The 16,574-nt window shown below is 40.4% G+C and overlaps 1 protein-coding gene across 2 annotated transcripts in view; it reads right to left on the bottom strand.

Moving 5' to 3' along the window:
• Positions 1 to 16,574, bottom strand: part of UNC50 (unc-50 inner nuclear membrane RNA binding protein) — a 100,498-nt gene that overhangs the window by 19,723 nt on the left and 64,201 nt on the right. For both annotated transcript variants that reach the window (XM_085622813.1, XM_085622814.1), the window contains exon 3: positions 2,906 to 3,026. In XM_085622813.1, the coding sequence (XP_085478939.1) occupies positions 2,906 to 3,026 (121 nt within the window). The remainder of the gene's footprint in view (positions 1 to 2,905; positions 3,027 to 16,574) is intronic.

Below are 16,574 nucleotides of genomic sequence, written 5' to 3'. Positions count from 1 at the left end.
ACTCAGTGTCGGCTCCATGGAACTTACTAGAATGATCAGAGTAATGTTGACTAATTTTGATAATGCGTTGTTCAGCCAATTCCACATTTCATCGGCCCTTCATAGCATAGTCCTAATGTAGTGTGCTACCTGGCTCAGAAGTTACACATCGGTCATCCAAAAGCTTAGCGAAACATTAAGATAAACAAGCATTTGCATAGCCAATGGGTCTTGCCTTTGGGACCTTCTAAGTTTTAGCCAGGCAACAGTTGATGTTATTGCACCAAGGATATTGTGCTGCATAACTAAATACTTATAAGGTCCCAAAAGCGAGACCTATTGGCTATGCCAATGCTTGTTTAAGAGGCTCTCGAAACGGGTCTCTAGCGGGCTCGGTTTTGTGCCCTGGCACAGGCGGTCCGTTTTTTTCTCCCGGACTGCAGTGCCAGCAGGCACATCGATGTGCGCGTGGTAAGCTTTGTAGAGGAAGGGAAATCCTTTAAAGAGTAATTTTCTCTCTGGATTTTTCTTCTCTTTTTCAAACTCAGGAGAAGAAACATTGATGTGGTGTTACCAGGGTTTTAAGTGGAAGTTTTTTCAATATTATATACAAGCCATAGTTGCTACTATTTATCTTATGCAACTAGCAACCATTGACAAAGCCAATAGTCCTGACTTGTATGTATGATGTGACTTGCTGCATCATATCTGGATGCAATGACAGGAACAGCAAAATACAAGTCGGGCGGCACACTGTGCTAAACACAGATTTTTAGCTTACGTGTTCTAAGCCACGCCTTAATTACATTTACCACGCCCCTTTGAGACCCCCAGTTTCTCCATCCCACATGCCCTGATGAGCTGGAACATTGATCTTTATCATATCACATCATGTATATATCAGAATAAGACATTGGAGTATAAGAATTATTTTACTTGCGTTTGTCCCACTGGAGGTATCTAAAGCGACAAAATATTTAGTGTATGCCACCGCGTGTGACCCTCGTCCCTTCCAGTAGTAGTGACGGTCTGTTTTTGAAGCAGCCGCTCGCTCTTTGTCTGCGGCATCTGCTAGCCCATCCCTTCAAATGCCGCCTAACGTTGTAATGGTGACTTTTGAAAGGAGCCAAACTGTGGGTCGTGATAACCCGAACTGATTTCCTGTGCTCATCCTTTTATCTGCTGGGAAGCTGTGGCTCCTTTGTTTAGTATTTTCATGATTAGGTTAGGAGTTATTCTTACAAACATCAAGGGCCGGGCTCAGAAAAACCGACAAAACCACCGTCTAAAATTATGTTTATTAAAAATATCCAAAAATGCAGCTGTATACGTAATATCAAGTATTTATCTACATTCCGACATTTGTATCCCGCACTCTGGGGCCTTAAGCGGCTCAAGGGGTATGAGCCACCGTCGGTGTCACCTTGTTCTGTCAAATGATGGATATTTCGAATGATTATTTATTGGCCAAAGAGGGTGGCATTTGGGCCTTTTCTGAGGGTGGTAGTGAGATATGAGTTTTAGCTCTCACTTGCGCTATGGTGCCCTCCTAAAAAGGTGCACGAGCTTGTGTGAACACTAGCATGACTGTCCCATTCCCATACAATTTGAATGACAAGACAGGTTCCAGACCCACAGTGTGCGGTCTCTCTCAGCCCCGTGGCTGCCAGGTTCAACTCCAGAGTTGCAGTAAGTTTCCCGTTTGCCGCATTTTGAACTTATGCCGCCGCCACCTGCTGTACTTGGCAGAAAGCGAGCAGGCGGAAAGAGCATGCTGCAGAATCTGGCAAAATCTGCTTATTCGGTCACAATATGAAAAAGCCACCGGAGCAGCAGGGCTGAATCATTCTGAAGCGGTCATTTGACAACTCTGTGTGGACTAACAGACCAAGGCGAATGCAGGCTGGCAGGAGAAGGGAAATCTCATTACGAAAACCTGCGTGCGTCAGGGGAGCCCTGCTGATTGATGACGCAGACTGCGTTAGGAGTGCGGAATATGTGGTTCATGTCGGAGGGTGCAGAGCGCAAAATATCTGATATCTGAGAGTCTTGAGTCTCTCATCTAATGTGTATTTTAGACACTCGGCCCACATGTAAAAAAATCCTGCAGCAGGAACTTTGAGACATAGAGCCAAGTGAACAGCCATTTTGTTGTAAAGGAGCACTACTACCTACGATTTGTTTTGGACCAGAACGGAAAGAATTTATATTATTATTTGCAGAAGTCCTCAAAAGAAATGGAACTTAGCCTTAGGTTATAATAGCAACATCTTTGATAGATATATGTTGTCCATGTCTTGTTTAGCGCTTCAGATAAACATGGCACTAAAATTCATATATGTTCAATTTGGGTAGGTCACATGAAGTAATCCCTCTATATTAAAAGGCTTACCAATGTGAGCAGAATGTTCTTTCATTGCAGGTCTTGACATTGCCAATGAGCCATCTGCACGCTTAACGTTAGCATTTGTAGTGCCACGCATGAATGAATGAAACAGTATTTAAAAAAGCATTGGCCACTCGACCGTGAAAGTGACGCGAAAGTGATCGCGAGCTGCGAACGATGCGTTTAATGAGCATGATGAGGAAAGCCATATGGTGCCTCTGCTCGTAAGCACACGCGTAACCGCAAGCTTGAGGCCAGCAAAAGCGTGTGGGAGCATTTTCTGAAGCCCACTTACGAGAAGTCTCACCAGCGCAGCGCATGCGCTGGCTCAGGCGAGACCTAAAAACACATGTTACAACACGTTTTTTGTTTTTGTATAGCAGTGATGCTACAAGCAATCCCTTGAACTGCTACTCAAGAAACTAATTTGTAGCATTGCACTAATTACTGTAAATAGCTTTGGTTTCAAATGCTTTAAATAAAGGAAAATAAATAAACTCATGCACATAACAAGGTGTTTGACTAAAGAAAATCACTTACCACATGAGGGTTGCAATAAGTAGGCCAACACCTATGCAGTCTATAAATATAACCCAAAGGAGGAGCTTCAGTATCTGGAAAAATCCCATGTCGAGGACAAACCCAAATCCGAGTGTAGACACTGTTGGGAATATAACAACATCAGTCTTGCATCCGAGATAATGCTGTTCTCTCTCTTTTTGGCTCTGTGCCCTTCACAAAATGTTACCTACGTTAATGTACAAAACATTTCAGAATCACAGGTGAACCGAATCCTATTTACTAACACTGACGTGTGAATTAAAATGCAGCAACTGGCAAACAAATTCATACACCGACACTTCTTAGTTCATGTTACCTGCACAACATGAGAAATATAAAGAAACTTTTCACTACAAAGTTGCTTTATAGGTTAAACTGGCGGTATACCGCTTCAGAATGCATGGTCGGGTGGCAGAAAAGCAATCAATGACAAACTGGATTGAGGAGAATATAAGAGGAGCAGGTATAGGTCATGATATGGGGGTTGAGGACAGAAGATCACTATAGTTCAATTATGGCTGGGGCTGAAGTAGGATGCTTCCAAATCCATTTGACGTGCGGAGATACATTTGGAGACACATGTAAGAAAAAAAGGAGAAAGGGCTGCATTGCATGGAGTGCAAAAAATCTCTTGGGCACTGTTATATTTAAAGGTAGGCAGGGCACCTCTGTGCTAGCGTACTGGATAGGACAGTAATGAATGACTTAGGGACATGTGTGTGAAGATCGCACTACAGAGATGACAAGAAATTATATCTTGTACATCAGAAGTACTAGTGGGCGGTATATGTGGCTAGAATGAGACTGATGGGCAGGGTGAAAAGCAATAACACTAATAACTGTTCAAGATGTGGCAATTTCAGAGCTGGCTTGTTGTGCATGGTCTTGCAATGTTATGAGTTAAAACTAGCAATCCCTTGATAATGTGGATATAAACAGAGTCTTTAGAATGAGATCAAGGGAATAGGATGCTGTGTTTGATCTCTCCTAGCAGTCCCTTGATGACCCAGGAATTGACTGGATGAATTAACACACTACAATCATTATATACACAAATTAGTTAAAAATTCATTTACATTTATTTAATAAACACATATAATACATTCAGTTAAAAGCCATAATTCGCCATGGTCCCTGTTTTGCTCTTATTGACACATTAAATCACAATTTGCAATACAAAAAAGAAAACTTTAAAATGTGTATCACACAATTACATGAACAGAATTTCTTACTAAAGAAAGGGGAAGGCAAACATTCAAATATATTGCATCATCCTGTTATGATCCTGCATGACAGAGAGAATACAAAAGAAAATAAAAAGACACTACACTTTGTCATCAGATACACATCCACTATCAACTACTTAAGGGATTATACACTTGTGGGATCTGACTCTATTTATCGCTACAAGTGAATGCCCGGTTCTTTGGATTGTGTCAATTCCTGTGCGTCGACGCGTTTCGATGGGCTGTATTTATGCCGCTATCTTTATCAAGACCAGTGATAAATGTTTCTCTCTCAGTTCACATTTAATTAGAGGTTCCAGCTATGGGAGAAAAGATATTATAATGATAAATTAGATAGTTCGAGTCTGTTTGATGTCAACTCACTTCATTTTAATCAATTACTTGTGGCTATCAGAACTCCCTCCCATTTTTATCCACTTTGCTCTGTTTGTGACCTGGTTGTTTTGTAAAGGGTTATCTGAACTCCACGTATCGCTGCTCTGGGAGCCCACCCTTCGAATAGTCACTCTTCGCTTTATATACCTGTTTGTTAAATTTATCAGATGTTCTCACCTGAGTATCTGCTTTTTACTCTACTTGTTGTTGGTTTCCACTAAAATAGATGGACAATTCTTGTGGTATGCGGAAGATAAGTAGTAGTACTTCAAGGGATCTCTGTATTATGATCTGTAAAGAGATTTATGTCCAAAAAATTACCCATTGAGGGTATAATTCTGTAAAATGCGTTTTTGTATGCCTCACTACCTCGGCGTAATGCAGTCTATTTGTTCTCACCTTGTCATTGAAGCCGGTCGTATTCTATATCTACTTTGTTTCCTTAAGGTGTAGATATATTGTACTATTTCTGGAGGGTTAGCCCGACTGTCGTTGTCCTTCGTTTGTACCTGTAATATGTACAAATATCACTCTGTAATATTATCACCTCCATGCCTGCCATTAACCCAAATTATGACGGCTTAGTCCGTACCTGGTGATGGTTGCTGTCAAATGTCCTGCATGTAGAGTATTTCTCTTTTTGGCCTCTTTATTCTCAGATTAGTCTCAAAATCTCAAATGGACCCGCAGTTAATGAAGCGTCCTCGGGGTTTCTCAAATACCCTGTTGTGTAGAGGGACAAGAAAAAATGAATAGTCCCTCGTATATGTTAGTCCGGAATGTTGCTACGTACACCGGTTCCCCCCTATGTCGTGGAGACGCTATACCCGGTTTGCCCTACGCTGTTATCTCAGTTCTTACCTCGCAAACTGCAGGCTGTTACGTCCATGCAGGAAGACTTCCGTGATGCGGTTTCTGATTACCGCTCAATGTGTTTGACGCCTTGCATTTGTTTAAAAGAGCCACACCTTCCTATTGGTTGTCTATGTCAGGTGGTTGCGTCGCGGCCAATCGTACCGTTTTACACATAACGCTCCTTCTCTTTTGTAATTCAACCAATAATAGCGCACAGGTTGGGCGATGTTTTGTTTACATCGTGTATCTCGAGTCCCCCGATTTGTTCTAATCTGTCTAAGGCCCGCCTGTCCTATTTTTGATCTTACTGATGTATCTTATAATGTTTTATTCATTTATTTAATTACATTATTTCACCCGCATACGTTTTCAACATGAATCCAATTGTTCTCTATTACTGGTTTCTTATACTCCCAGCGCCTTGTGATGGCTGAATAATGCATAAGGTATCTCAGTATGGGGGAATGTCATGTTCATAAAATGAAACTTTATTGACATATATTCTAATGACAATGGCATTGCATCTTTCGCTCATTTGTTCTCTATTATTGATTTCTTTTGCTTCAAACGGCCTTTAATGGCTGAATGATGCTTAAGGTATCTCGGTATGGGAGAATGTCCTGTTCCTAATATAAAACTTTATTGGCATATATTCTAGTGACAATGGCATTACGTCTCTCGCTCTTTTCTACTCTCTTTTCTTGTAGTTAACGGATATCGTAGATATCACAACTATTTCAGGAATCACTAAAGGATCGAAATCTTATCATCTAGTGATAATATTCATCCAATCCTCCTTCGAATTCAGACCCTTATGTACTGTATTCAGGTGGCACATGAACCACTGTTCACGTTGTTTACTTCTAGTATCAATGTCACCTCCTCTCCTGTTTATGGTGATTTTTTCCAATATGAACCACTTGAATTCATCACACTTGTGTCCAAGTTTTCCATAGTGATCTGTGAGTGGGGCCTTTTCTTTCATATTTTTAATAGCGGATTTATGTTCTAATAGGCGGGTACGGAGTTCCCTCCCTGTCTCCCCCACATAGCCCAGTCCGCACGGACATATGAGGAGGTAAACCACATTTTTACTGCGGCAATTGTTCAACGTTGTCGCCCACATTGTCTTGTTGTTGAACGTCATGCTTTTTGTTTCTATGCAGTGTGTGCAGGTCGAACAGGTACCACATTTGTGATTTCCTTTGGCTTTCTCTCCCGTTAGTGTGGTTTGGGCGTCTTTTGCCTGTCTGTATGTTCTCACCAGGGAATTGCGTATAGTTTTGTTTCGCCTGAATGAGAAAAGGGGTTTTTCCAATCTGTTCTCTACCTCATAGTTTAAAATTCTCCAATTTCTGTTCACTATGTTCTTAATTTTGTTGCTCTTATTTGAAAATTTTGTAACAAAGACAATTCTGTCCCTTGAGATATCCTTTTTCTTTCTATTGGTCTCTAATAGGCATTCTCTATTATAGAATCTGGCCCTTTTTAATGAGTTTTTAATCAGTTTCTTCGGATACCCTCTAGCCTTTAATTTACTTGATAAAGTCTCCGCGTGCCGGTAGAAGTCATCTATTGATGTACAGTTACGCCTTAATCTTAGGAATTCCCCGAAGGGGATGTTATTTTTTTGGGATCGGGGGTGATTGCTGTCATAAGTTAAGAGAGTATTTTTATCAGTGGGCTTCGTAAAAAGCTCCATCTGTAAAGTGTTATCTACATTTTTGATTTTGATATCCAAGAAATCTACCTGAGAGTTACTATAGTGTGCTGTAAACTTGAGGTTCTGGTCCCCCAAATTTATCCATTCTAAAAAAGAATCCAACTCATGACTAGAGCCGTTCCAGATAAATATGATGTCGTCAATGAATCGGTGCCAACCCTGTACGTTTTCAAAGTATGGCGCAATCTCATTGAAGATGTGTGTTTGCTCAAAGTGTCCAACATAAAGACATGCCAGACTGGGAGCACAGGTAGCCCCCATGCTGGTCCCTTTCACTTGAATATACGCCTCTTCTTGGAATAGAAAGATGTTGTTTTTTAAAACCATTTCTATACAAGATGTTATAAAGTGTTTGTTGGCACCCTCTAGATTCTCTGTCTCCAAAATGTCTGAAATTACCCTGATGGTGTCGTTTTGGGGGATATTCGTATACAACGCTTCAATATCAAGCGTGACCAGATATTGGGTGTCCCCATTGAAGCTCTGGCCCTCAAATATAGATATCGCATGAGCTGTATCTTTGATATAGGACCTTTGTTTTTGAACAATAGGCTTTAAAAAATGGTCCACATATCTGCTCAGTGGTTCCAATATCGAGCCAATGCTGCTGACTATGGGTCTCATTGGGGGATTGTCCAAGCTCTTATGAATTTTTGGTAGTCCATAAATTGCTGGTGTTATTGGGTGCGTGTTTAATAGGAACTTGTATTCGTTCATACAAATCCAACCTTCATCTAAACCTAGTTTGAGGAGGGTGGCCACTTCCTTCTTCAGTTCATCTATAGCTGTAAAGCGAATGGGGCGATAATGGTCCTTTACCTCTAGGAGATTTCTCATTCTTCGTTCATAGTCCCTAGTATTGAAGATCACCACTCCTCCGCCTTTATCGGCCGGTTTGATCACTATTTCATCACACTCCTGAAGTGATTTGAGTGCTTTTTTTTGGTCCACCGATAAATTATGATTACTGTGTTTTGGCATGAAGTCGTTCAAATTTTTGATCTCCATTTCTACAACCCTTTCGAAGATCTCAACATTCTTATCAAGTTGGCCTAGATTTGGGGTGAACGTCGATTTAGGTTTGAAACCAGATACATTTTTTGGTTGTATGTATTCTTTATCTTGGAAAAACCTATTTAATCTAATTTTCCTAAAAAACTGTTTTAAATCGCTTTCCAGTTCGTATGTGTTATGGGGGGCGGATGGTGCAAAGCTAAAACCTTTTTTCAAAATATCTTTTTCATCATTTGTAAGTATCTTATCAGACAGATTTATAATGGGTAATTCCTCTACCTCCAATATTGTCTGCTCCTGGTTGTCAGGTATTCCTGCCCTGCATTCTGAGGTTGATGGTTTCTCTGAGGTTCTGGCCTGTTGTAATTCCTGTAGCCTCTTTGTCCCCGATTTTGGCGTCTGCCTAAAAAAGGTTCCCTATCAAATGTGGGTCTGTTATTTTGTTCCCCCTCATGTTCTTCCTCGCTACTGGAGCCTGATGTTTCCGAAAATGTTACCCGTTTGTTTCCTCCTCTTGAGTATATAGGTCTTGTAAATTGGGGTTTGTCCCACCTTTGATATTGACTGTTCTTATAGTAATCTTTTCCCAGATATGGATAAACTATTTCTATGTTATATCTGTCTATATCTTTTCTAAGTTTTCTCGTTTTTTTATTTGTGAGATAGTCACGATAGCTGTTAGTTTCACTCTCTAATTCCTCCATTTTTCTCTTTGCTTCTTCTAAGGCTGTGCTTTGTCTCAGGTTTGTCTCTAGGTCATCTATTTGTTTCCTTTCTATTTCAATTAGTTCTTGGGCTGTTTCAATAATCAAAATAAGCCAATCTCTGCTACAGCGATTGGCTATATGTGTCCAAGTTTCTATAAATTTCGGAATCTCTGTAAAGAGTCCTGGTTTATTCCTAACCTGTAGACCTATGGGGATTACTCCAGCCTTCAGGTACTCAATTAGGAATTCGGCGTGTAATTCCGTTCGGATCAATTTCTTTTTTGCATTCAGGATTTTTATCAATTCTTCCTGACTTGTATTTTTGAGGGCATGTGTATTGCCTGTACGAGGATTCGAGCTGATTAGCCTGTTAAATTGATCCTCAGAAAATCCGAAGGTTTTTAATTTATCCATATCGAGTAATATATTACCTTTCTCGTAATTTCTAATCAATATGAATAATATGCGTTACCTAGGAAAACCTAGGTCCTCTCCAACCAACAGGTTGTGCTATATAGGTATAATGAAAAGAGAGAGACCCCTTGTAAAGATCAAGGGAATAGGGTACTCTTCCAAGTAAAAACTAGCAATCCCTTGATAATGTGGATATAAACAGAGTCTTTAGAATGAGATCAAGGGAATAGGATGCTGTGTTTGATCTCTCCTAGCAGTCCCTTGATGACCCAGGAATTGACTGGATGAATTAACACACTACAATCATTATATACACAAATTAGTTAAAAATTCATTTACATTTATTTAATAAACACATATAATACATTCAGTTAAAAGCCATAATTCGCCATGGTCCCTGTTTTGCTCTTATTGACACATTAAATCACAATTTGCAATACAAAAAAGAAAACTTTAAAATGTGTATCACACAATTACATGAACAGAATTTCTTACTAAAGAAAGGGGAAGGCAAACATTCAAATATATTGCATCATCCTGTTATGATCCTGCATGACAGAGAGAATACAAAAGAAAATAAAAAGACACTACACTTTGTCATCAGATACACATCCACTATCAACTACTTAAGGGATTATACACTTGTGGGATATGACTCTATTTATCGCTACAAGTGAATGCCCGGTTCTTTGGATTGTGTCAATTCCTGTGCGTCGACGCGTTTCGATGGGCTGTATTTATGCCGCTATCTTTATCAAGACCAGTGATAAATGTTTCTCTCTCAGTTCACATTTAATTAGAGGTTCCAGCTATGGGAGAAAAGATATTATAATGATAAATTAGATAGTTCGAGTCTGTTTGATGTCAACTCACTTCATTTTAATCAATTACTTGTGGCTATCAGAACTCCCTCCCATTTTTATCCACTTTGCTCTGTTTGTGACCTGGTTGTTTTGTAAAGGGTTATCTGAACTCCACGTATCGCTGCTCTGGGAGCCCACCCTTCGAATAGTCACTCTTCGCTTTATATACCTGTTTGTTAAATTTATCAGATGTTCTCACCTGAGTATCTGCTTTTTACTCTACTTGTTGTTGGTTTCCACTAAAATAGATGGACAATTCTTGTGGTATGCGGAAGATAAGTAGTAGTACTTCAAGGGATCTCTGTATTATGATCTGTAAAGAGATTTATGTCCAAAAAATTACCCATTGAGGGTATAATTCTGTAAAATGCGTTTTTGTATGCCTCACTACCTCGGCGTAATGCAGTCTATTTGTTCTCACCTTGTCATTGAAGCCGGTCGTATTCTATATCTACTTTGTTTCCTTAAGGTGTAGATATATTGTACTATTTCTGGAGGGTTAGCCCGACTGTCGTTGTCCTTCGTTTGTACCTGTAATATGTACAAATATCACTCTGTAATATTATCACCTCCATGCCTGCCATTAACCCAAATTATGACGGCTTAGTCCGTACCTGGTGATGGTTGCTGTCAAATGTCCTGCATGTAGAGTATTTCTCTTTTTGGCCTCTTTATTCTCAGATTAGTCTCAAAATCTCAAATGGACCCGCAGTTAATGAAGCGTCCTCGGGGTTTCTCAAATACCCTGTTGTGTAGAGGGACAAGAAAAAATGAATAGTCCCTCGTATATGTTAGTCCGGAATGTTGCTACGTACACCGGTTCCCCCCTATGTCGTGGAGACGCTATACCCGGTTTGCCCTACGCTGTTATCTCAGTTCTTACCTCGCAAACTGCAGGCTGTTACGTCCATGCAGGAAGACTTCCGTGATGCGGTTTCTGATTACCGCTCTATGTGTTTGACGCCTTGCATTTGTTTAAAAGAGCCACACCTTCCTATTGGTTGTCTATGTCAGGTGGTTGCGTCGCGGCCAATCGTACCGTTTTACACATAACGCTCCTTCTCTTTTGTAATTCAACCAATAATAGCGCACAGGTTGGGCGATGTTTTGTTTACATCGTGTATCTCGAGTCCCCCGATTTGTTCTAATCTGTCTAAGGCCCGCCTGTCCTATTTTTGATCTTACTGATGTATCTTATAATGTTTTATTCATTTATTTAATTACATTATTTCACCCGCATACGTTTTCATTTTATGAACATGACATTCCCCCATACTGAGATACCTTATGCATTATTCAGCCATCACAAGGCGCTGGGAGTATAAGAAACCAGTAATAGAGAACAATTGGATTCATGTTGAAAACGTATGCGGGTGAAATAATGTAATTAAATAAATGAATAAAACATTATAAGATACATCAGTAAGATCAAAAATAGGACAGGCGGGCCTTAGACAGATTAGAACAAATCGGGGGACTCGAGATACACGATGTAAACAAAACATCGCCCAACCTGTGCGCTATTATTGGTTGAATTACAAAAGAGAAGGAGCGTTATGTGTAAAACGGTACGATTGGCCGCGACGCAACCACCTGACATAGACAACCAATAGGAAGGTGTGGCTCTTTTAAACAAATGCAAGGCGTCAAACACATAGAGCGGTAATCAGAAACCGCATCACGGAAGTCTTCCTGCATGGACGTAACAGCCTGCAGTTTGCGAGGTAAGAACTGAGATAACAGCGTAGGGCAAACCGGGTATAGCGTCTCCACGACATAGGGGGGAACCGGTGTACGTAGCAACATTCCGGACTAACATATACGAGGGACTATTCATTTTTTCTTGTCCCTCTACACAACAGGGTATTTGAGAAACCCCGAGGACGCTTCATTAACTGCGGGTCCATTTGAGATTTTGAGACTAATCTGAGAATAAAGAGGCCAAAAAGAGAAATACTCTACATGCAGGACATTTGACAGCAACCATCACCAGGTACGGACTAAGCCGTCATAATTTGGGTTAATGGCAGGCATGGAGGTGATAATATTACAGAGTGATATTTGTACATATTACAGGTACAAACGAAGGACAACGACAGTCGGGCTAACCCTCCAGAAATAGTACAATATATCTACACCTTAAGGAAACAAAGTAGATATAGAATACGACCGGCTTCAATGACAAGGTGAGAACAAATAGACTGCATTACGCCGAGGTAGTGAGGCATACAAAAACGCATTTTACAGAATTATACCCTCAATGGGTAATTTTTTGGACATAAATCTCTTTACAGATCATAATACAGAGATCCCTTGAAGTACTACTACTTATCTTCCGCATACCACAAAAATTGTCCATCTATTTTAGTGGAAACCAACAACAAGTAGAGTAAAAAGCAGATACTCAGGTGAGAACATCTGATAAATTTAACAAACAGGTATATAAAGCGAAGAGTGACTATTCGAAGGGTGGGCTCCCAGAGCAGCGATACGTGGAGTTCAGATAACCCTTTACAAAACAACCAGGTCACAAACAGAGCAAAGTGGATAAAAATGGGAGGGAGTTCTGATAGCCACAAGTAATTGATTAAAATGAAGTGAGTTGACATCAAACAGACTCGAACTATCTAATTTATCATTATAATATCTTTTCTCCCATAGCTGGAACCTCTAATTAAATGTGAACTGAGAGAGAAACATTTATCACTGGTCTTGATAAAGATAGCGGCATAAATACAGCCCATCGAAACGCGTCGACGCACAGGAATTGACACAATCCAAAGAACTGGGCATTCACTTGTAGCGATAAATAGAGTCAGATCCCACAAGTGTATAATCCCTTAAGTAGTTGATAGTGGATGTGTATCTGATGACAAAGTGTAGTGTCTTTTTATTTTCTTTTGTATTCTCTCTGTCATGCAGGATCATAACAGGATGATGCAATATATTTGAATGTTTGCCTTCCCCTTTCTTTAGTAAGAAATTCTGTTCATGTAATTGTGTGATACACATTTTAAAGTTTTCTTTTTTGTATTGCAAATTGTGATTTAATGTGTCAATAAGAGCAAAACAGGGACCATGGCGAATTATGGCTTTTAACTGAATGTATTATATGTGTTTATTAAATAAATGTAAATGAATTTTTAACTAATTTGTGTATATAATGATTGTAGTGTGTTAATTCATCCAGTCAATTCCTGGGTCATCAAGGGACTGCTAGGAGAGATCAAACACAGCATCCTATTCCCTTGATCTCATTCTAAAGACTCTGTTTATATCCACATTATCAAGGGATTGCTAGTTTTTACTTGGAAGAGTACCCTATTCCCTTGATCTTTACAAGGGGTCTCTCTCTTTTCATTATACCAATGTTATGAGTTACACAGCCTCTGGGATTCGATATGGAGCACTCTTAAGAGTTAAAAGGAGGACAATTGCAGTGAAATTTATCAGCTTTCCATTTGTACAAATGCACCTGGCAGATCACACATAAAGCATCATACTATGTTAGAACAGAGAAACTGAAGCTTACAGATTATACGAACGGCAAGCAGTGTCCGTTCAAGTCTAACTTTTCCACACTAGGCCCTCAAATACAATAGCCAAAATGCAATTAATCACTTAAGCTGGGTCAAAATAACTCTCCATACTACAATGGAAGTTCTAATTCAGTTGATTTATGAGCTACCTTGTTGGTCCTGTCCCACAATTAACAATTACTGGAGAGATGTATCTAACCTCATAACCGGTATAATAGGATTGTTATTCCCTTCGATCCTCTGATAGTTCTGCTTCGATACACGGATAGGAGGCGAAGATGAAAATCCACTGTCATCTAGAGGGACGTTTAATTACGTTCATGCTCTGCGTTACAAGGATAGCAAGCATTGGCAAAGCCATTATGTCTCGCTTATGTGAGTCCTTTTGGCTTTGCCAATGTTTTTTAGCCATGTTGTACAGCAGCATGGCTGCTATTCAGCATGGCTAATAGATAGGGGGGTGATAGAGTAGAATGGCACAGATGACATAGCACGGAGGAGAGTGGGGTTGAGTGGCATAGAGTGTCATGAACTGGAGTGATGTAGAAGGTGGTGGCATGGAGTGGAGTGGCATGGTTTGGAGCAGAGTAGCGTGAGGTAGAGTAGAGTGATGCAGAGTAGAGCCGCGAAGAATGACAGAGAAGAGTGAAGTGGGGAGGAGCAGAGTGGCATAGAGTGCTGTGGAGTGGGATTTTGTGGAGTGGTGTGTAGTGGAGTAGAGAGGCATAAACTGGGGTGGAATGCCTATAGTAGATTAGTACAGAGTGGGTTAGCGTAGAGTAGAATGGCGCAGAGTGCCACAGATTGGGGTGAAGAGCCGTGGAGTGGTGCGAGTGTAGTAGTATGGAGTGGCGTGGCATAGAGTGGAGTGGCAGAGAATGGAGTGATGTAGAGGGGCATGGCCTGGAGTGGCATTGAGAAGAATGGCTAGGAGTATAGTGGTGTAAAGTGAAATGGTGTAGAGTAGTGTGGCGTAGAGTGGATTGGTGAAGAGTGGAGTAGCTTAGAGCAGAGTGGTGTACAGTAGTACAGTTGTGGGTGTATTTAGCTAAAGCATCAATAGAGACAGAAAAGAGGGTTAAAGGAACATAAATACGAAGCTGTATGCCTGTGTTAACAGTAGGAAAGCACATTGCAAGTCCAGGAACAGTAACAAAATGCTTATAAAAAAAAAAAGAATTAGTGCTTTGCCCAAAGACGAGGAAGAAGAAATGCGAGGAAGTACACATGTATTGGTACATGATCCATGGAAGAGTTAACACAAGAAAGAAAGGGAAGCCTAAGGGAGATAAGCAATTGAAAGATTACAAATGAGTGACAACGAAAACAACAAATGGTATGCTGTGGGCGGTCAGCATGAAAACTGAACTGTAACAAATATATCTTGCGGAACAGCACAGGCCCTGTGTAAGCGAGACTTCGGACTAGTTAAGATGTGGAAGTCACTAGATCCTCCGTTGCTAAAACTGTGGTAGACCAAGCTTTCGCACAGGATGCAATGGAAAACTTTACAGCATTTGTCAATGACAAACCTTTGAAATATGATTCCTTTATAAACAACGTGTTTCATACACACGATCAGACAGCTTGAAATATGAAATTGTTAGAAGATCAGGTCTTTGAGAGAGCCAGTCCAATCCACAGAATTTAAGACGGAGACTGCCATTATTATTTCCTCCATAAGATTTTAATGTCAGGTTACATTTGATTAGTGGACTGCTATTTAAAAAAGGAAGGGGGTTCAACTGATGCCTACCTTAAAGAACTAAGGGCCAGATGTAGATAATCCATAAATACCGAATTCTTAATACCGAATTTTACCAATTCGGGATTAAGAAATCGGTATTTCTTATGTGGCTAATGAATCGGTAAAAAATACTGATTCCTTAATATTCCTGATTACCGAATCGGTAATAAGGAATACTTACCCATTCATTCCTATGGGCTTGGAGGCCCATAGGAATGAATGTAAAGCCATTCTGTATTACCGAGTCGGTAATACCGGGAGGTATTTCAAGGGTGCCAGGGTGTCCAAAGGACACCCTGTTGCACCCCTGAAATGTGCCTGTGTGCACATGTGGCGCACATACATGCCCTAAGGGCATGGATGTGTGCCACATGGCACTTAAAAGAAAATTCAAAAGTGAATTTTTAAAGGAATTCGTTAATTACCACCAACTTGAAGTTGTTGGTAATTAATGAATTATTAAAGCACATAAGCACTCTTTTATGTGCTTTCTACATTGCATTTACCGATTCGGTAAATACAGATTCGGTAAATACCGAATCATCACCTACATTAGAAATGGCTAAATACCGGTCGGTAACCCTGAAATTTACCGAATTTCGGGGTTAGCGATCGGTATTTCGCCACCTACATCGGGCCCTAAAGCACAATATGTACAAGCAGTTATGTGCACGAGTGAAAGCTTTATGGTAGCGAAAGGCAGTCTTCTCATTGACGAGGCAGTCATCACCAAGATTAATGATGAAATGGTATTTACTCATTCTGTCAATGAACAGCAGGATGTCGGTAAGAAGATGGTCGACAATGAGGAAGTGGCCCTTGCAAACAACAGGACTGCCATTGACATTGACAATGAAGGTCGCTTTGATGACGGGATGATGATCAAGAGCTTCCACAGAGAGGGTATTGTTGATGAGTATGTCGTCGACGCGAACAAACGTGGTGAAGCTGAAGGCTTCCTTTATTTTGTTTGCAGCAACCGTCCTTTAAATACTCTAACCTCCACAGAAACCATTGTGATGTGAAAGAAGAATTTCCCAGAGCAGGCCTAGGTCTGCTTGGTTGTTTAATCTTTTATGTTGTTGTGTGAGTAGGCTCCAAACGTTTTTTGTCTTTTGTGATTTTTTATTTTAAAGCTACGGGGAGGGGATTTGATATATTTCT

Source organism: Triturus cristatus, chromosome 8, assembly GCF_964204655.1.
Source record: "Triturus cristatus chromosome 8, aTriCri1.1, whole genome shotgun sequence".
In the NCBI taxonomy this organism is placed as follows: Eukaryota; Metazoa; Chordata; class Amphibia; order Caudata; family Salamandridae; genus Triturus; species Triturus cristatus.
Note: the sequence above shows the minus strand (reverse complement) of the source record. Positions and strands in the feature narration are given on the sequence as shown.